The following is a 20248-nucleotide window of genomic DNA, read 5'->3' on the forward strand; positions in this document are numbered from 1 at the left end:
CAGGCAGCTGCGGGAGCCCTGGGCTTCCCGTGCGCACGCAGGAGTGCTGTGCAAAACGGGCCGTGTTCCCTGCCAGGGAAACCCACGGCATGGCAATCCAGGCTCAAAGAATGAAGAGAACTGAGGTTTTCCAAAGAAACAAAGGTGAGGTTGGCTCTCAGCTTTGGAAATCTCCAAGATGTAAAGCAGCTGTATCTGGGCTGCTGGCATGAACTTATAAAAGCCAGAAATCCTTCAGCTGCGAGGTGGTGGGGCGATCCCTGGGCCAGGCTCTCCCTCGCCGGCAGAGCCCCGCAGAGTTTGAGCGTGAGCAGAGAAGATGAGGTTTTGCTTCTAGCTGAAGCGCCTGGTGGTGTCTGTGCATCGGGCACACATGCCAGGCGTTGCACTGGTTGTACAGCCCGCAGGTCTGCGAGGAGGAGGAGGCATCAGCACTGCAGATTTTTCCGTAGGGCAGCTATAAATCTGGTCAGGGACCAGTTGTAAATCTAGCTAGGGTCCAGTTCAACACCATCAGCTTTCAGTGGGATTTTGGCTCCATGCCAGCCTGGCTGTCCTCGAGAGATGCAGGTCACCCTCGAGCCCCCGGATGTTGCTGTTCAGTATTTGAGCCAACGTGGGAATCGCTGTAGCTGGGATTCTGGGATGTGAAAGGAAGGGAGAGCAGGGGGTCCAGGAAGGAGGATGCAGGGTGAGGCCCCAGGACTTCTGCCCAGGGGGCTGTGTGGCTCAGCTGGAGTTAGCTGGGAAAATGAGGGGGTAGGACGGGATGCAGCCAGCAAACCCTTGGATGCAGCGCGGCTGCCTGCTGGGAGCTGCTCCAGCCCCGGGGGGGGCTCTGCCCACGCAGCCAGACAGGGATGGTCACTTGGGAGCAGCGACCGGAGCAGGAGTCGCTGTTTGGCTTTGGGGGTGGTGGCAGTGGCAGGGAGGTGGGCAGGAGGATGGTGGTGCAGCGGAATGAAGGCATGAGCAGGGAAGCAGCAGCTGGGTGTCCCCAAGGCACCTCTGCTTGTGCTCAGTGCAGCCCAGCTTTCTGACAGGGCAATCGGGAAGTTAAATGGGGGAATTGGAAAAAATACAGTCTTGAGTGTTAGCTGAGAAGGGTACCTAGGCCATCTGTCTTCTCCCAGGCCTGTGCTGGGCACTGCTTTCTCCCACTGGAGCTAACCTCCTTCGGATAAAGCAATCAAGTACCTCCTCTCTGAGAGCATCTGGGTGTCAGCGAGTGGTTGGCAGCAAGGATATCTGAGCATACTTCAAGGAGTGGGGCTGGGGAGAGCTTTAACGTGGTCCCAGTCAGCGTGTGGGAACTGCTGCTGTGGGGAAATGAATCTTCCCTGTCCGTGTTTGTTGCTCCTGGCGCGGGCAGGAGCCATGGCCACCTGGATGATGGAGGAGGGAATGCGACTCCTTACCCAGACACGGGGTGGTTAGGAGAGGATCCCAGAATATATCTATTTTAGCTCTGTGGAGTTTGCTGTGTTTTGGTGATGTTAAGGCACCCCAGTGTTGCTCTACGCTTGCCTTTTGAGGCACAGGAGAAATTTGGTGATAAAGCTCTGCACAGCAGGTTGTCCCTGGTATTCACTGATGCCAGCAGTCAATGGGCAACCCAACAGGGGTGGCCCAGCTGGAGCCCACTAATTTCTTTGGATTTGTCCCAAAGCAACCTTTAAACAATGAGTCCCGCGGGCTGTGGCTGAGACATCGGTGACCTTTCATCTGCGGTAGCCCTGGCAGCTCTGCCGCTTTCCGCAGCCGGCCACTGAGAGAGTCACGCGGTGCGGATGCCCAAGATGGTTTTATTTGCATGCTCCGTTGTGCCATAATGCAACAGGCAAATGTTTTGTGAGGACCAGCCTGGGTTAGATAACGGAGCATGTACTCTTTGACTTAAGCTAGAGACAAAACAACTCTACGCCTTTAAGGAAAGAGAAGAGAAGAGAAAAAAATAACTTCTGGGGCAGCTGAGGTGCAGACCCACCTAGTCCCGGCTGGCTTCCATTGTCTGTAGGAAAGAAAACAGAGCAGCCCCTTTCCCCCCCCCGCCTCCTCTCTGACACTTGTGGGACAGCGTCACATAAACCCACAGCGTTTCTTTGTGTAGACAATTTGTTTATGGTCATAGCACAGTGTGAGCTGGCTACACGCAGGAGGCCACCACAGATGGCAATTGCAGACACATTCCCTGGCCAGGGGAAGGGATTAAGTAAAGCTTTGGAGTGGCTGGCTTTGTTTTTATTTCTTTAATTTAACACATTAGGACAAGTTCCTAAATCTTTAAGTGCTTGGAGGCAAGTGTTTTCCAGCAGTGTGCCCTACGTGGCTCTGGAAAGCAAGCTCAGAGCCTGCTCACAGCATCTGGCAGACCCATGTAAGAAGGAGCTTTCATCCAGGACACTTGAGAAGTTTGCGAGGTTGGCAGAGCCACGTGCCGCTTGCCCATAGAGGAGCAGAGATGGGTGATTTTGGCCCGTTCAGTCAGGGTACCTACCTGCCACGGGCTCAGCAGCATCCCCCTTCATGGGCAGCTGCTGGCCAGAACATCTTTTCCTTCAAAGCTTCCTTTCTACTTCTGGGCAGCAGTACCTGCTGGTGGAAATACCCAGGGCAGCATGGCCAGCTTTGAACCTGCATTTGAAGATGCTGGCATGAGCTGCAAAGGGACAGCTCTGCAGTGCTGGTGTCCACCCTCTTCTCCAGGCCACCAGGAGCAATCACACGGGCTGGCATGAAGGTCTGTGCATGATCCATGACCTTCAATGTTGCTGCAGAGAAAGACCTGCCCTTCTGCTTGTGCTCCTGGGAGGAGTGGGGCCTTAGCCCTGCACACACTGAGCGTCCTGTCCAGGATTTGCACAGGGCTCAGCCAGAAGCCAGTGGAAGCGGTGTGAGCCAGGGCATTACCCTTGTCAGATGACTGGGGGTGGTTTGACCTGGGTGAGGGGAGGGGACACCTTGCTGGGGAAAGGGGGGAACACTACTGTTGGGTCATGATGGGAGATGGGATGCCACGTATTTTGGGAAGAGCATAAGCTGTGCACTTAAATTACTTGAAAAGTAAAAAGTTTGTTTCTTAGCTTCCTCTTTTTTCTCTCATGTGTTGGTATTTCTAAAGGATCAAGGCACTGTTTTTCCTGCCAACCCTTGCTTGTGTTTAGGGAGGGGTTTTGCAAGCACCACAGGGATTTTCCAGCACTTGGACTCTTTTCAAAGGCTTATTTTCCATCAGTTGTTTATCCATTTCCTTCATTTTTTTGCTCAGAGCACAATTAAAGATTCTTAATATAGCTCCTAAAGCAGAGATTTTTAGCTGTTGGTTTGCTATCAGGCAGAGAGTTGGAGGCTTGACCAGTGACCGCTCAGGCTGTGCTTTTCAGCGTAAAGCCAAGATTGCACCGAATATCCACCCTTCTGGTTCCCTGCGAAGATAATCAAAAGCACAGGGGATCATCCCCAGTTACAATGGGCAGCTTGGGGGGGCAGGCGGGCAGAAGTCCCAGTTCACAGTAAGGCCAAAGGGTTGCAACTGCTGCTTTTGAGGAAACATGTGAGTTGATCTTCCCTGGGCTTTTGACAAAATTAAAGCAAATAATATCTATTGCACAATTTTACAGTAATTTCAAAGAACTCCTTTATGTTTGAGCTAACTGTACACTGGAAACCCTCAGCAGTCTCCTTCTTCCCTGTCATCTCAGCCAGTTTATGTGAAAGCCCTGGTGTACACATCTAAAAGGGCTCATCCACGAGGATGAACTTCAGCGCCAATAAAAAGGATGCCCCGTTGTTTTCAAGTATCTGTTTTTACCTTAAATCATGCTTCTTTTATTTATTTATTCTGCAGATTCCTGAAACAAAGCAACCCCTGGCCCCCAAGGTCGAATCCCCGGAGGGATATTACGAAGAGGCTGAGCCGTATGATGTCTCCGTAAATGGTATATCACAGCTAACTCTCGGGGGGCTGCATGCGGGAGATGGAGGGCTTGAGGTTTATGAGAACAAGTAAACGAAAGCGTGGACATTTCTTACAGCTTGTGGGATAAATTTGTTTTCTGATGCTGGTCATGCTTGATATTACAGATCGAATGCTTGTTGGAAAGAAAAGGCTACTGAATAACTCAATTTTTTAACTTCCCTATAGAAATTAGTAGTGTGCCTGGGTTAGTATAACATCACTGTGAAATATTATAAACGACTGTGGGTTCTCTTTGTCTGGATGGTTTTCTGGAACGCAGGCCATAGTCAAGTGCAGGTTTCTATTAAGGAGTGAGTGGTGAAACTGTGGTGGCTTGCATTCATGTCCTCGCGTTCTAATTGTTCCTTTGGGGCTCAAAATCCGTGATGGTTGGTCTGTTCGACACGATAACTGTTTTTATAATTGGCTATTTGTTCAGCTACGTCTCTCGTGGCAGTTCTGCAGCCATCTGTAAACTTGATTTACAAGCTGCCCTGCACGTGAGGGGCCGGTGCGCGGGTTCCCCCTGGGAACGCTCCCTCGGTGCCTGGGTGGGCACCCCCGGCAGTGCCACCGGTACCTGTCACCCGTGGGCTCCGCACCCCTGCTGCACCCAGGCTGAGCTCCCAGAGTCTCACTTTTTAAGCTGTATCCCCGCATCCTTTTGGTGAACACCCTCCATGAGAGATTACCTTCCTCCGATCTGATAGCAGAGCTGATCTTGTCATCGCTCTATAATCCGTTTAAGCCCAAATGAGCGAGATTGTATCGCTCGGCTGCAGAAGCGGGTCTCTGCTCATCAGCCTCGACTGCAGCAGCGTGGGGTGCAGCGACGTACGTGGCGTGGGGCAGAGCTGAGCAGGGAGCACCCCGGCAAGCAGAGAGGGTGTTGCGGATGGAGTGAGAGGGAGGCAAAAATAATGTGGTTTATTGGTGTAAAACAGTGAGTTAACAGAGGTCAGTGATAAATGCAACAATAGCTTATAAGATTCGATGGCAAGGTACACTTTGTTATTTACTGCACAGAGGACAGGGTCAGACAAAACTGTCAGGGAGACCCTCCCCTTGAGTCATGAGGTTCAGAAAAGATCCCCTTGCTTTCTAAACTCCCTCAGAGAGGAGTCTAGGTGTGGCTGGATCCAATCCTAGTCCCAGAGTTAGTCAATGGTTTATGCCTAAAGAATTATATATGCGCAATTAATCCTTTATGTCACTTAGCTAAGATTTCCAAGTTAGCATGCTGTTAGCCACTTACTGAGAATCTGTCGTGGTAAGGAATCTCTCAACCTCGAGGAGTAACCTTGAGCGGCGTCCCTGCTCAAGGGGAGATCCTGGCGTGCAGCCCACTGCCATGCAGGAGAGCTCAAAGGGCTCTTGGGCTGCTCACTATTTATGGGGGTAAGATGATTGGCTCATAGTCATATTTGCATACTGGCCACTGTGCCTAGATGGGCACATTCCACAATAGCTCTTGCCTATTGTATTGTTATCTTTCATCCCCCACATCCGGTGGGTGCATCCTTCACGACCAGACACAGACCAGACGCATCTATCGCCACCAGCACAGGTGGTTATCACTTGAAAGAGGTCAAAGGAGGGGGGGAGTCAGAGACGAGGGGGGAGCACACCGCCACAGAGGGGAAGAGGTAAAAGATTTGGATCTAAGCCCTCGGCTGTCAAATCTGAGCTGTTCGTGAGAGAAGCAGAGTCCTTTCCAGCCCCAGCATGCACCGCTGGGCTTTGAGGCTCCCTGGCAGGGAGGGGCCGATGGCGCCGCTGCTCGAAGTGGCTGGGGGCTGCTGGATCTGAGCAGCCCTCGCCGCGTGCGTGCACCTTGCAGACCTGGGCCGCTCTCAGCTCAGCTTGGGTCACTCACTGTTCTCACCAAGGCTTAGGAGTCACAAAGCTAAACAAACAGGGGAGGCATAGGAAGATCTTTGTTTCTCCGAACCATCCCATTTTGACTGCAACTTCATTACAGTGGTGAATGGGAAGATCGCACCCAGCTCGGGTTCATTGTGGCCGGGGTGACACGTGCTGTTTGATGCAGAGGAGATGTCCCCCCCAGCTCTGCTACATGTAGTTAGGTGCCAGCTCAGTTTTGCCAAAGCACTCTGGGTTGTTTGGCTGGGGACAGGGCTGTGACAGTGGGGTGCAGGGGCATGGAGCCCTCCCGCAGCCGCTGCAGCCTTGTCCCCGCACGGTGTTTCCAGTTGCCTGCACTGTAAGATAAATGGACTTTTTTTTCCCCCCCCGCTGCACATTGGGAAAGAGGATAACACGATAAAAGCCATGGCATGTAAAGACATATGCCGGATTAGCTGGGGTACGGCCACGGATCTGTGTGCTGGGAAAAAACAGGTTACGCTATCCAGACAGCTCCCTAAACTCGCATTGCGTTCAGAGCCTTGGCTGGCAGGAGCGATAAGCACACACCCAGCTTAAACCTCCACTTTTCCTCGGTAACCTGCTGCTCAAAGATGCAAATACACCCACCATCCACGGAAATCCAGGCCAGTCAGATGCCTAAGGAAGCGAGAGATCAGAGCCCTGCAAGCATGGTTGAAAAAAGAGGAAAAAAAAAACCCCAAACCATATGATGGGAGCCCTGTCAAAATGGAGCAGTCTGTGGCTGCTATCAATAGCTGTTTGACTGGCAGGCTCGGTGTTTGACCGAGCAGTATCGCGGTGGTAAGCGGAGACAGGAGCCCGTGAAGCGAGCAGAGGTGGGGCGTGCAAGCCCAGGCAGTCCCCTCCTGTGACAGCTCAGCCACCGCCGGTCCCCTCCGCAGGCCCCAGCAGGTCCCTTCTTCTGCACAAACCACCGGGTGTGCTGCAGCGCCGGCGGCTTCTAAGGTGGTTTGCGTCAGAAGGAAGGTGGCATCATGTCACCGAGAATCTCTCTGCTTTTTGGCAACCCTGTGTTTGAGGTGGTGCCCTGGGGTGAGTGGGAAGGAGGAGCGGGGAGGGACGTGGAGCAGTGGGTATGTGGCACGGGGAGGCTGCGGAGGGCTCGGGAGGGGGTGAAGCGTGGCATCCCATGCAGTGGGGCGGTCAGGCAGCGATGCTGGGAAGCTGCTGCTGCCCTGCTTTGCCTCAAGAGATCAGGCTCCAAATCCCACGGCACACGGGGCAAACCTGCAGATCTCAGTCCTTCCTGCTGGTTCAATGAGTGCAAAACTGGGATCCCCATCCCTTTTTCCCCTCTTGTCCTACGAGATTGTAATAGTATCCCGTACCTGTCCTCCATGGAGTGATGCTCGTTGCTAGCAACTGCTTTGAGACCTTGGTGTGACTGCTGTGGCTAAAGGGCAGCCTGGACGTGCGTGGGTTTGCCCTGGCCAAGGATGCTAAAGCCTGACCCCAGTAACTCCCCATGCCCACTGTGCTCGGTCCAGGGAGCTGCTGGTCGTGTGTCTGACAGAATTACAGCCCGAGCCTTGGAAGAAACCCATGCGCCTCTAAACAAATGGGCGTAGTGAAATCAAACAAAAATAGGAACATCACTAAAATTAGTGGGTGTGCTGCCAAGAAAGGACATCAAAGCAAGCCTCCAGATGGGCTGAGGAGATAGAGGATTCGTGCAGCATCAGAGGTGGGATTGCGAGGCACAATAACGAACCGTGGGTGAATTAATTAAAATGAAGCGGGCGGGCGAGACCACTGGGTCTCGGGGTCCCTCTTTCATCAACAGGATTCCCGCTTCTCCGCTGGGGACGCCTCTGCCTTTCATTTTACAGCTCTGGCAAATGCTGCTGCTTCCCCTTCCTCCTGAGCTGAAATGTGTTAAAGCGTTATCGTCCTCGGCTGCGTTTGCATAATTGAAGGGTGCGATAAGAAACAAAGTGAAAACGCAATGGGCAACGTGACTGCTAACTGAGCAGTAATTATTCCGGCTGAAACAGCTCATCTGCCCTGGCTGATTTTAATTATGATGATGATGATTCTGTTTTAAAGGGAATTGCCTTGTTTGAGGGGATGGCTTGAAAATGTTGTCCCAGTTTGAAGTCTCACCCTATGGTGGGCTCCTCCGTTGGCAGCAGGGACGGGGCAGCCTCACCGGCCAAGGGGGAGTGTGGGACTGAGCCGGGCTGCTGCCCTTGTTCTCTGCCTTTGCTGATCTGTGCCTTTCTCTCTTTGTCTCCCTTTCTCTTTCCTTTTGGCTGTGCAGGTCTGTTTGGTAGGCTTGCTGCGGCTGGACCCAAGCCAGGGTTGCAGGTTACTGAGGGCGTTATTTATGCCACAATAACGATGGGTATGGCATGCTTTCCAAACCTGAAATACATTTTTTTTTCGGTTTGTTTTGGTTTTTTTAAAACCTCAGTTTTAGCAAAGGTGATCAAGTGCCTCTCCTTGGTATTGCCATTACATGCATGGAGGGTAACCACCTCTCCCCTCTCTCTGCCCCTGCTGGAGATATACACAAGGCAGCGTTTTTGTGTGCCTTTCCCCATGCTCAAGATGACAGTGAAGAGAACTTCCCTGGCCTTTATTCCCCTGGTTCTGGCCACTGAAGTGGAGCTGATACGTGGTAACGCTGGCTGTAGTGACAAGTGGCTGTTCAGAGAATGTTGAAGGTGCCCTGCTTGGGCAGAGGCAGCTCTGGCGTGCGAGATGGTTGGAGCTTCTTGTGTCACGGTATTGATTTAGCTCCCTGGGAGGTTGTGGGAAGACAAACAGGAAAGCAGAGGTGGATTAGATAAAGATGTCCAAGAACACAGCTGCCATGGTAATGAGAGGATAAAACTGTGGTCATGATGAAACTGCCGGTAGGTGGAAATGGAGACCTGGTACTGAAGTGCCTGAGCTGTATGACCTGGGATCGAGTGAGCCTTAGTAGTGGCAACGGTGTTGTCTCAAGTCACCCAAGCAAGGTTTGTCCAGTTTGCCAACTACACAGCCTGGAAAAGCGCCTTTCCATCATGGGGCTGTAGCTGTGGCACGGGGCTGGCAACGGCTGCAGCTCTTCAAGTGGAGAAGAGCTTCTCTCATGAGGCCCTTGTGGTTGTGGTTGATGCGCAAAAGAGCAGCCAGGGTTCCCACCAAGAGCATACAAGAGAAGTGTTATTCCCCCAGGAGAAAGGTGGCAGCCTGAGACCTACTGCCTAGGTGAGGGGCACCAGAGGCACCCAAAGGGGGCCAGAGGGGCAGTTAGCAATAGCCCCATGTTCACAAGGAGGGAGATTTAGAAGATAAGGTTCCCTTGGGCATCCTTGCTGCTGCTGCTAGCAGTGCAGAGGTTCAGCTTCTTGGTATTTCTAGGGATGAGAAACCTCAACATTTTTACTCCATCTGGATTTCTGCCCAGGGTGCCTGTGGATAATGCAGTGCTAATGTATTGGGGGTAATGTTTTCCCATAAAGGAGAGACAGTCCAGTATGCTGAGGGTATGGAGATGGTGAGCCAGCAGTGTGCTGCCAGCACCATTCAGAGACTTCAAAAGGGAGTGTTTGCTTTTTAATAAGTTTGTTTAATTGGTGCAGCTTTGATCACTTGAGGGATGTTATAGAGCAAGATTTCACTGCGGGTAAGGCTGTAGCTTTGTTACTGCATCTCAGTTCCTTTTATTTTTAAGAACAAATAAACCCAACTTAAGAAATGTTCTTCAGTGAAGTTCCTAATGCTTTTTTCTCCCCCTCTTTTCTGGCTGCTTTTCCTCTTTTTATTTTGCACGAATCTGATAATGTTACCTTTATGTGGATATTAAGATTTGATGAGAATCAAAATCAGATTAAATTCTGGTGAGAGAAACTTAATGATATTCCTCTGTGCTGTTTGGTAGGACAAGAGTGCAAAGCCCTACACAAATGCTGCCCAAATGTTACCATCTCGCTATGTAAGCTTAACTTGCAAATAGGAGCCATACTACACACGCTGGCAGAGCATTGCAAATTCCCCTGCAGTCAGTGGGAACATTTTCATCGTTTCTGATGAGTCTGGTACCGCTCACCAGCTGTTCCTATCAGCTGAAAACTCCAATAACCCACAATACATTAGAGCTGGGTATTGAAAATCCCAACACATCCTAATAATGTAGCAATCCATTTAAGAATGAACATGAAAAAAGTGATTACTGTTATTTACAGCTGCCACTTATGGCTAATTTTTGCTGCTGCCACAGCATATTACTTCAAAGCCCTTTGCTGTCCCTTAGATGCTGAGCAGAGAGAGACCTGTTACCCGGAATGGGAGAGTGGAATGACGTCTCAAATACAATAGATCATTGCTTTCTGCATGGCCTTGCAAATACCATTTTTACTTCTGACATTCAGAGGACAAGGACTTATTGTAGCTTGCTGTTGCCTTAAAAACTGAGATTGTTTGGCTTGAAGTGGAAAGCAGCAAAAACATCTTTGGTGGAGGGGTGGGGTGGGAAGCAGCAAACACTGGAAGATGTCTAAGAGATGGCTGTCAAATCTGTGGTCAGCTGAGAAGTGTCTTTTGAGTGTTTGCTAACTGAGACTATTAAGCACAAAACATTGCAATGAGATCAGTATTGGGCTAGAAAGAAAAAAGGATCAATGAGGGTTATTTTCCTATTGATTATCCTCTTGGAGGAGAGCCTCAAAAGACACATCCCTACACTGGAAGCTTTTGCATGTTATGAGCATGGCTGAGGCAAGTAATGGGCTCAGAGTCGTCCTAGAAATGTATTTAATGATAGAGCTTTGCTTTTGTTATAGAAGATGGTGAAGCCGTTAGTAGCTCCTATGAATCTTATGATGAAGAAGAGACCAGCAAAGGCAAGTCAGCAACCCATCAGTGGCCATCCACAGAAGCCACCATTGAGCTGATGAAGGATGCCCGCATCTGTGCGTTCCTGTGGAGAAAGAAGTGGCTGGGACAGTGGGCAAAACAGCTGTGTGTTATCAAGGACACCAGGTTGCTGGTGGGTAGATCCTCTGCTCTCTGCCTAAAACGACCTATTTTCTTGAGCTGGGGAGGGACGTGGCACCTCGGGCCATGCTAACTAGCTGGCAAAACCAAAGTACCTCTAGATGCAGTGCTTAAAAAGCCGTGTCCCATTTGGGGGGATTGGAATGAGATTTGGGGATCTCATTCCATTTTCAGAAGGGACGTGGGCATGGGGCTGTTGAGGGGAGCATTTTTGTGGCAAAATCCCAAACTCCCAAAATGGCTAGAGGTGCTTTTTGGGGAAACTTTTTGAGGTGGTTAAGCAGAAGGGATGCTTATCCCACTGGCTAACCACATACCTGACCCTCTAGCAGTATCTGTGAGAGGTATTTCAGACTGTATATGCATGCACGTAGATGTACATGTATCTCTCTACATATAGAGTTGTCCTGTGTGTAGTCTGTGTAGATGCCACAGCTTTGTAGGACCTGTAGGACCTTCTTGTGTTGAGTGTACTTAATGCGTGTGGTTACACTGAGCCACTTCCAGGGTTGAGTTCACGCCAGCGAGCGAGAGGGAAGGCTCCTCCTCACCTCCACCTCTTAACCTGCCCTCCCATCTTCCTTCCCCAGTGCTACAAGAGCTCCAAAGACCACAGCCCTCAGCTCGACGTGAATTTGCTGGGCTGCACTGTCATTCACAAGGAAAAGCAAGTGAGGAAGAAAGAGCACAAGCTGAAGATCATCCCCATGAACGCCGATGTCATCGTGCTGGGGCTGCAGAGTAAAGACCAGGCAGAGCAGTGGCTCAGGGTCAGTGGTGGCTTGCCCCACGAGTGTTCCCATGCTTCTACGCTGGCTTTGCTGGGAGACCGTATCTTATCTCAGTCCTGTCCTTGTGTGCTCTGGCTCGCTTCCTCGCTGCAAGCCCATATACAAATCTGCCACTTCATTTTCGTGTCCCGAGATAGCTTCTTCCTGCAGCTCCCTGCTGTCTTGTGCGTGTGGGACCTCCCAGCCCAGCTGCTGCGGCAGGAGGGACGTCTAGGGTGGGTGTCCAGCATGAATTGGCTGAGGGCAGGGGGAGATGTGGCCCTTTCCCCGAGATGGCAGCAGAAGAGGGAGCCTCTGTGGAGCCTAGGGTGGCAGCGGGGCTGCAAGGCGCCGAGGCTGCCTTTGCTGGCAGCCTCTCCCCAGCTGGCTTGGATCCGGCAGTTTCTGCTGGCTGCCTGCTGCAACACCAGGGAAGTCTCTGGGGTCGCAGGGAGGCCTAAACCGTGGGTCTTCCAGGCTGCTGTGGTATTGCCTATCCTGGGAGGGGGAGGAGTATTGATCCCGCTACGGCAGCTCACTCACAGGCTATGGCTTCCCCTTCCGCACAGGTAATCCAGGAGACCAGCGGTCTGCTGTGCGAAAGCAGTGAAGGCAACCAGTACATCCCAGATTCACAGCGTCTCAGTTACCCAAAGGTACACCTTGTCTCTACAGAGAGAACTAGCACTTAGGCTTTTCCACCCTGTTCCTTTAAAAAATAATAGTTGTAGGCACAGTAATTTTATCTGAGCAAAGACCGATACGAGTATGACCAGACCCGTGTTCCACTGGAAAGGAGCATTATTGGAACAATCTTAATTTTCCTTTGCAATCTCAATCTTCTTGCCACATCTTTCCCCCCAAACTGACTCAGCATTGGGCTGTCCTCCATACGGGGCAGCAGCCACTACCTCACCCAACGGGACAGTTGCGCTTACCAAGAGCTTTGGAAGGGACATAGACTCTTGGACGCCAGGGCTTGGGCCAGTCTCTAGTCCAGGTGTAGGTGACGCTGCCCTGGGGGCAGCTTGTTCCAAAACAGTGGGAGGAGAAAGAAACCTTCACAAGTCACTGGTGGACGCCCAAAATAGCATGAGTGGGGTATCTGTGTGAAAGCGTCTGCTACAGAGAGGGTGGGACCTCAGAATTTAGGAGGGGGGAACAAAGCATTTGCATCGGGTGCTGGCTGGAGGAATGAGTCACGTGCATCTGCAGAGCTTGTGTCTGGTGCTTGCTGGCAGGTGGAGGTATCCGAGAGGTGCTCCGCAGCCTCCGAGAGTGGGAGCAGCACGGACGGCCACCCGGAGACAGCTGAGACAAAAGACGGTAAAACCTCACCCGGGGGATGACAGGGATCGAGCCTGCATGTGGTGAGGGTTTCTGCAGTTTCTGCTGCCGCTGCCACCTCAAACTGACCTGAGGTGGGGTGAAAGCTGCTTGTGAATTAGCTGCCTCTGAATTTTATTTCAGTGCTTTTTTCCATAATGAAGTGACAGGTGGATGTTGGGATTTCTCAGCAGTTACGGAGTTAGGATAGGGCTTGAGAAACCTGGATGCAATACCTGCCCTACCACAGAGATCCTGCGTGACTCTGGGCAAGTCACTTGGGGACAGTTTGAGATGGCATAAATGCCAACCTAAGTGGCCTTCACACTAGGGCATCCAGCTCTGGGCTTTACACTGCATTAAGCATCTATAAGGTGGGGCAGGTAATTACATTAAAAGAGGAGATGCTCTATTAGAAGGATGGTGGGACCCATCTACATATGTGAGAGAGAGAAAGAGAAATCCATGCTGAGGAGTCACTGGAGTCACCCAACAGATGGAGCTCAGCTGCTGAGTCCCTCTGTGCTAGGCCTTCATCATTTTGTTATGATAGCGGGCAAGAAAAGCTGGCCTAAAAGCATCCAACTTGATTTCTTACCAGGATTACCTGGCAATTACACAGCCATATTCACTCACCGACTGATGTGCTCGGTAGGAAAATGTTGAAGAGGGTCTTTGGGCATGAGCTTCCCCCCTCCCCACCTCGAGTCCCTCTTTTAGAAAGGAAAAGACTCGAATGCAGTAAATATTTATGGGTAATGTTTTTTAATTCAGTTCTTTGTAGTGTAAGAAAATGAAGGGAGGTTGGCACCTGCACAGCAAGACCTGTGCAAACAGCCTTCCCGCAGCCATGACTGGCGTTGGGTCAGAACTGACCCAAGTTTAAAGCGTTACAGATTAAGTGTGTTTGGCAAAGCACTTAACTGAGATTACTGGTGCCATCTTGTTCATCATCTCCTTGGGCCTTGGACTATGACAGCCTGTCCCCGAGTTGCAGGTTTGCTCTCTGCAAGGGAGGTTTGTGCTGCAGTGCTGTTGGTGCAGGGCGGCCATGCAGGCAGCTCTGGGGCAGGGCACCCAGCTGGGACAGCCGGCCGTGTGTATGGCTGTGAGTTGGGAAAGCCACGGGTATATCTTCTTCTTTTCTGGTAGTCAAAAAGAAAGGCACAACCGGCCTGAAACTGAGCAACTTGATGAACCTCGGGAGGAAAAAATCCAGCTCCCTGGATAGCCCAGAGAGATCCCTGGAGACTTCAAGTAAGTGGCAGCATGAGTCCTTCTGCAGGGACTTGTCTCGGGACCGGATCTCGGTGTGCAGAGCAGGACGAGCACCATGATCGTCCTCCCCAAACGCGCGTGTGCCAGGCTGTCTGCTGGGGGAGGCAAAGAGGCCACAGTCTGCTTGTCCTTGCCAGTAAATCCATGCGGATTGTGCTGCCTCTTGCACGTTAAGGTGACTGTGTGGCTTACAAGGGTGGGCAAGAGCTCACGGGGTGACCCAAGAGGAAGGGCAGGCAATACCAGAGGTGCACGCAGAAGGCATCTGTGCTGCTGATGGCCAGGGTGTGGGAGTCAGCAGGGAGAGAGTTGTGTGGGACAGCTGGTATTCACCACCGGGGACCAATTTTATCCAACCATCTGCAGGCAACTTGCTGCTCCAAACCTTACCTGAATTTCAAGGGTCTCATTTTGAACAGATTTTTACCCTTTTCACCCTGTTTCATATGGATAGGACAGCTTGTCTTTGTGCTTTTGCTCTTTGTCATTGCACGTGGCTTTGTGTTGCGTGGTGATCTTGGAACTTACCCATCAGACTTCCCCATGTGCACAGATAAGTTTGGATTCCCTTTCCCCGTGGGGCAGAAAATGTGCCTAAGTAATGTGTGCTTGCTTGCAGGTTACCTGAATGTGCTAGTGAACAGCCAGTGGAAGTCCCGTTGGTGTCAGATAAAAGATGGTCACCTCCATTTCTACCAGGACAAGAATCGAAGCAAACTGGCTGAGCACCCCCTGAGTTTGGCAGGTTGTGAAATTATCCCAGAGCCAAGCCCGGATCATCTCTACTCCTTCCGCATCCTGCACAACGGGGAAGAACGGGTTGTTATGGAGGTAGGGTGTATGTCTGTCTCCAAGAAAGCTTCTGCTTTAAGTCATCAGCTTGGATGTCTTAGTAGGCCTAAATTCTGGTGAGGTCCTCCAGATGAATCCTCAGTCCAGCAAAACAGAACCTGAATTGTGGGACTTTGGTTCATCTGCCTGTGGTCACCTAGAAGGTGTCCCACCTAGCTGGTAATCCAGGCTGTGCCTGATGCTGGATTCTCCAGAGGACCATCATCTTAGGATGGGATGAAGGGTCCTCTGGAGATGCCCATCTCTCTCCACTGACTATAGGATAACCTTGGGTGATTAAGTTATATGGGATGCATTTCAGATGGTTAATGTTAGATGAGAGGAATGCCACTTCAGGGATTATGTCTGTGGTTAGGAGGAACAGAGACCTTCATCTTCTGAAAACAGAGAGTCCCAAAGCCATGGGTCATGCATCCCAAGTAAACCAACCACAGATCTGCCCCTGAAAGTGCAAGTGAATTCATCTCCATCTGTTACTTTCCTTTGCCTGCATCCAGGACTGTTTATCTCTAATCTTAGTTCTCTCTGACGACAGCGTGATTATAGTAGGAGGTGGACAATGTGAGCAATTTCCTGTATTTTTTCCAGTGGGTGGAATATTTATAGCTAAACAACTGACTCTGAGGGCCTGCCATGAAGTTTGAAGGTGGTGGTGTTTAGCTTCTGATTAGGGTATGTCTGGGTCTAAGAAAATTTGCCTAATTAGAGATGTGAAGAAGAGGTGCTGGGAAAATTTACATTTTGTGAATGGAAGAATCTGTATTTTGTTGGGATGTCAGACTCAACGTACAGACTGGCTGGCTGGCGGCCTTCCCAGGGACTGAAGTCTCTGCTAAATAAAACAGATTGAAAGCTTAAAATATACTTTCCAGTTTGGGATTCACTTGCCCTGAATTTTGCTGCTTTGTGCTTAGAGCTCTAACTCCTCAAATCAAAGGAAAAGCTGGCTGCATCAGCCCACCTCTTCTTGCCTCAGGTAGAAACCCCCCGCTGCTGGGAGGTGCCTGTGGCTTTTTGCTGGAGCTGACTTCGAGGCACCAAACAAACTCTTCGTTTTGCAAAATGTCAGACTGTTCACTGCAGCTGGGAATTTGGTACTGATCATGTTAAAATGAGGGGCTCCCTCTTTGGTGTTCTCTGATCCCACTTTACACTCTTCCCTTCCCCTCTCCCCTGTGCAAACAGCCCTAGAAGGGGTTTGGGCTCCGGCGTGAGGAACTCCCAGGCTCCCTGGTGTGCTCGGGTCTCCTTGCGCCTGTGTTGGGCAATCCCATTGCTGCGCTCTGCTGGTGCAAAACAAAACCCGCATTTTTTCCTTGCCAAAGCCAGCTCCCCGCTGGCATCACCAGCCCCAGAGACCTGCTCTTGCAGGCAGCTGTGTTGATCGCCATTGAAAGGAAAATGCAGACTGACTAGAAATTGTAGGAAGGCGTTAAGCGAAGAGCTGCATTCATGGATCTTCCAAATTTGCGCATCAGTCCACATGCAGAGCAGTACTTCTTCCTTCTTTAAACGCGGTCTCAGGTTTAATATAAATACCCGGCCGTTCATCTTCCCCTCGCAAGCCCAGAGGACTGCCTGCGTTAGCCCTGGGGAATGCAGAGAAACTGCTCCTACAACCTGTGCTTTTGTCCGATCACCTCATAGGCAAAGTCCTCGGAAGAAATGGGCCACTGGCTGGGCCTCCTCTTGTCGGAGTCAGGTTCAAAAACCGACCCGGAGGAATTTACCTACGATTACGTGGATGCTGACCGGGTTTCCTGCATTGTGAGCGCCGCGAAGAACTCCTTCCTGTACGTCAGCGGTAACGCATGGGGCTGCAGGGTCTGGGGGAGGGGGAGCGAGCCACAGCAGGGGGCCCTCCACCTGCAGGAGGTTGGCTGCCATGGGAATAGGTGGCAAATTTGCGGCTGTGGCTCAGTCTCTTTCTTTGGAAGCTCAGTGTGGGACAGGAGAGCACTTGTCATTGTCCCACCATGACACATCTAACCTGAGCTGCAGCTTGCCGTGGGGCTAGAGGCACGTGCCCAAGTGGCTGTTGGAAAGGCAGGTTGGTGGGGTGGGCTTGGCTGGGAGGGTGTGGGACCATGGACACCCAGCCACACAGTTCATGGTTCCACTGGGGCAAGGCAGTCATGCTGCTGCGGGGCTGTGCCCGAGGGCTGGGCCAGAAAGGAAGGAGCTGAGGGGAAACATGGCCCCGCTCTGGTGGGTGCTGCTTAATGGGCAACGGGAGCGATCACACTGCTGCACAGCTCTACCTTCGCATCTCCTGCGTCTGGCCGTGTGGCCCTGCCAGACCCCAGGACCGCTGTGTTCAGATGCCCCAAAATGCAGCACAGCGCAGCCACGCAGCGAGAGCGATCCCTCTGATGGGATGTCCCGCTGCCCGCTCACAGCTTAATGCAGAGGAAGTACTCTGAGCCCAACGCCTACATCGACAACCTGCCGAAGGGCAGGGTGCAGCAGGAGGAGCTGTACGATGACGTGGATCTGCCAGACCCGCCGCTGGTAAGATACCCGGTGCTGCAGGCAGCCGCCCCGCTGCTCTGCGGAGACCGTGGGCAAACATGGGGCTGGGGGGCATCTCCAGGAGCGAAGGGGGAGGGTTTTCAGACTGCAGCAAAGGGGATTCCCAGCCCCCGGAGAAATCCAGGCTTTTGCAGCGGGGCAGAAGTGGGTGCTGGAGAGGAGTTGCTAAGGAATGGGTGAGAGGTTTCCAGCAAGGTGCTGTTGGGGTCCTCAGGCAGCTGGGATAAAATCCCAGAGTTGCCCTCAGCAAAAAGCATGGATTATTTGGTGATAGATAGTGGATTGTTTGAGCCTGGTCTATCAAAATTCATTTTGATGCCTGCGAGAGCAAGTCCCGTGTGTAAGGTCAAGAAAGATGAGCCATGCTGGGGATGGGATTGTTACCCTGGGAAAGGCAAAGCATCTGCCGGGGGTTGCTGGATGTACAACAGTGTGAGATCCTTGCGTGGGGCTGCTCCTACCACTGGAAAGACCAACTGAAGGGGAGCAGGAGGAGCCTGTCCCTCAGTACACCAAAAAGCCCTGTATGGAATGACTTAGAGAATGGGGTTTTAGTTCCTCTAAGGTTTATGGAAGATACTCCAGATTGCCCAAGATGCTGCTGCTGCTCTGCAGTGAGATGTTTCCTGTACTTCTGGCTGCAGCAGACGGTCCCTTTTCAGGGGAACATTCTCCTTTTGCAGGAAGAAGTACCCAAGAGCGAGAGCAAATTGGAGGGAGACCAAGACAGAGTGTACCTGGATCTCACCCCGGTGAAATCCTTCCTACACTGTGCTGGTAAGAAGTCATGTCAGCCTTCACCCCTCAGCTCACCGTCTTTAGAAAGGGCTGCCAACAACAAGGCTGCAGCAGAGAGCCCAGCTGAGACAGACCCCGTGGCTAAGGAAGCCGAGCCCTGCAGTAAGGCAACGGAGACCTTGGAGCAGGTACCGTCCTGAACTGTGGTGTGGGACCAGGCTTAATCAGTGAGCCAGTTCCCCCACCACATCATCCCACTTCATTTCCCACCCCCCCAGAAACACCCAGAGAAGCTGGAGCCCGAGGAGGCACCACCACGGATGCCCGCCATCAAAATCCAGGCGCAGCAGCAGAACATCGCCTTCCCCCAGCCGGCCCCCGAGCTGCCAGTGGGCACGGTGACGGCAGGCACGGTGACGGGGGGCAGTCCCCAGCTGCTGCCCGCACACCGGCCCAAGCTGCCGCTGCCGGGTGAGTGGGCTGCACCACTGGGTGCCTGCTGCTGCAGGGGCTGGGGGAGAGGTGGTACTCCAGGTGCGAGTTTTGCCCTGCTCTATGGTAGCTTTGTGGTGCCCAGGGGGGCCTGATGCATCTCCTGGTTGGTGACCTTCCTAAGCCTCATCTGTTTTGTTTCCAAGCTCCTGAAAACATTTTCCCTCCCACTTTTCCCCCGGCTAAGCTTGTTTTGGTGGGTTGTGTTTCCAGCAGCAGCAGTGGAAACCAAGCTGGGCAAGAACAGGACGGAGGCAGAGGTGAAGCGGTTTACAGAGGAGAAGGAGCGGCTGGAGAAGGAGAAGGATGAAATCCGGGCTCAGCTCACCCAGCTGCGCAGGGAGAGGCGGGAGGGGAAGGAAATGCTTGCAGGCAGCACAGGTAGAGCAGGGCAAGAGGTGATGCATGAAAATGAGCCAAGGTAGGACCACGGGAAAGGAGAGGGTGATGAACCTAGCCCACCTGGGACCAGAAGGGGCTTTGGACCTCCAGTGTGGAGAGACCTGGTGCTCTGAGACAAACCACGTAGCCCAAATCACACTAGAGTAAGAGCTCACTCTGTCATGATCCCTTAGGGGCAAGATACAAGAAAAATGTACAGGAGTAAGCCATGCATTTGTCAAGCATTGAAACGGGCTGCTCAGGGAAGTGGTCGAGTCCCCATCCCTGGAGGTATTTGAAAGCCGGGAAGACAAGGTGCTTAGGGACATGGTTTAGTGGTGGATGGCAGGGTTAGGTTAAGGGTTGGACTTGATGATCTTAAAGGTCTTTTCCAACCTAAACAATTCTATGATTCTATGCTCCAGTCCCTGCTCCCCTCACGAGCTCCCCAAGTCCCCTGCAGCCCCCCAGAGCTGCGTGCCGAGGAGGTGCAGTGCAGAGCTCCCACCGGTACCTGGTGTCCACCCGAGCTCTGCACTGGCCACCCAGGAACCGACCCGCACCAAGCAATCCCTCCCTTTGCAGACAAGATCCTGGAGCAGAGGCTGAAGGAGATAGAAGAGGAGTGCAAAAAGAAGGAGAGCCGGAGGGTGGACCTGGAGCTGAGCCTGGTGGAGGTGAAAGAGAACCTGAAGAAGGCAGAGTCTGGCCCTGTGACGCTGGGCACTGCTGTGGACACCACGCACCTGGAGAACGCAGCCCCCCGGGTATGTGGGGACACCCCTGGGACACACAGCGGCTTTCTGGCAGCTGGGTGGTCACCCTGTCTCAGCCTGCTTAATGATATAGTAATTAATTACAATTATATGATTATGTAATATTACATAAATTTATAGATTATATTTATGTATTTTCTAAGTATTGTGTTAATTATAGTATATATTATACATAATAATATAATGAGGTAACAGCAGTGATGGGGAGGTGAGGGGGGCTGGGGCTGAGGACAGCAGCAGTATTTCCC

General features: G+C 51.9%; 1 protein-coding gene across 1 annotated transcript in view; it reads left to right on the forward strand.

The window, feature by feature from the left end:
* The window catches only part of AFAP1L2 (actin filament associated protein 1 like 2), a 26974-nt gene that overhangs the window by 5869 nt on the left and 857 nt on the right, over positions 1-20248 (forward strand). Inside the window, exons 4-17 of the mRNA XM_035891484.1 lie at positions 3848-3938; positions 8130-8213; positions 10642-10847; positions 11446-11625; positions 12195-12281; positions 12867-12951; positions 14104-14208; positions 14849-15060; positions 16729-16874; positions 17481-17592; positions 18297-18539; positions 18630-18822; positions 19057-19224; positions 19810-19991. Of these exons, the coding sequence (XP_035747377.1) occupies positions 3848-3938; positions 8130-8213; positions 10642-10847; positions 11446-11625; positions 12195-12281; positions 12867-12951; positions 14104-14208; positions 14849-15060; positions 16729-16874; positions 17481-17592; positions 18297-18539; positions 18630-18822; positions 19057-19224; positions 19810-19991 (2094 nt within the window). The remainder of the gene's footprint in view (positions 1-3847; positions 3939-8129; positions 8214-10641; positions 10848-11445; positions 11626-12194; positions 12282-12866; positions 12952-14103; positions 14209-14848; positions 15061-16728; positions 16875-17480; positions 17593-18296; positions 18540-18629; positions 18823-19056; positions 19225-19809; positions 19992-20248) is intronic.

This window comes from Egretta garzetta, unplaced genomic scaffold (genome assembly GCF_000687185.1).
Source record: "Egretta garzetta isolate BGI_Z169 unplaced genomic scaffold, ASM68718v1 scaffold273, whole genome shotgun sequence".
Taxonomy (NCBI): domain Eukaryota; kingdom Metazoa; phylum Chordata; class Aves; order Pelecaniformes; family Ardeidae; genus Egretta; species Egretta garzetta.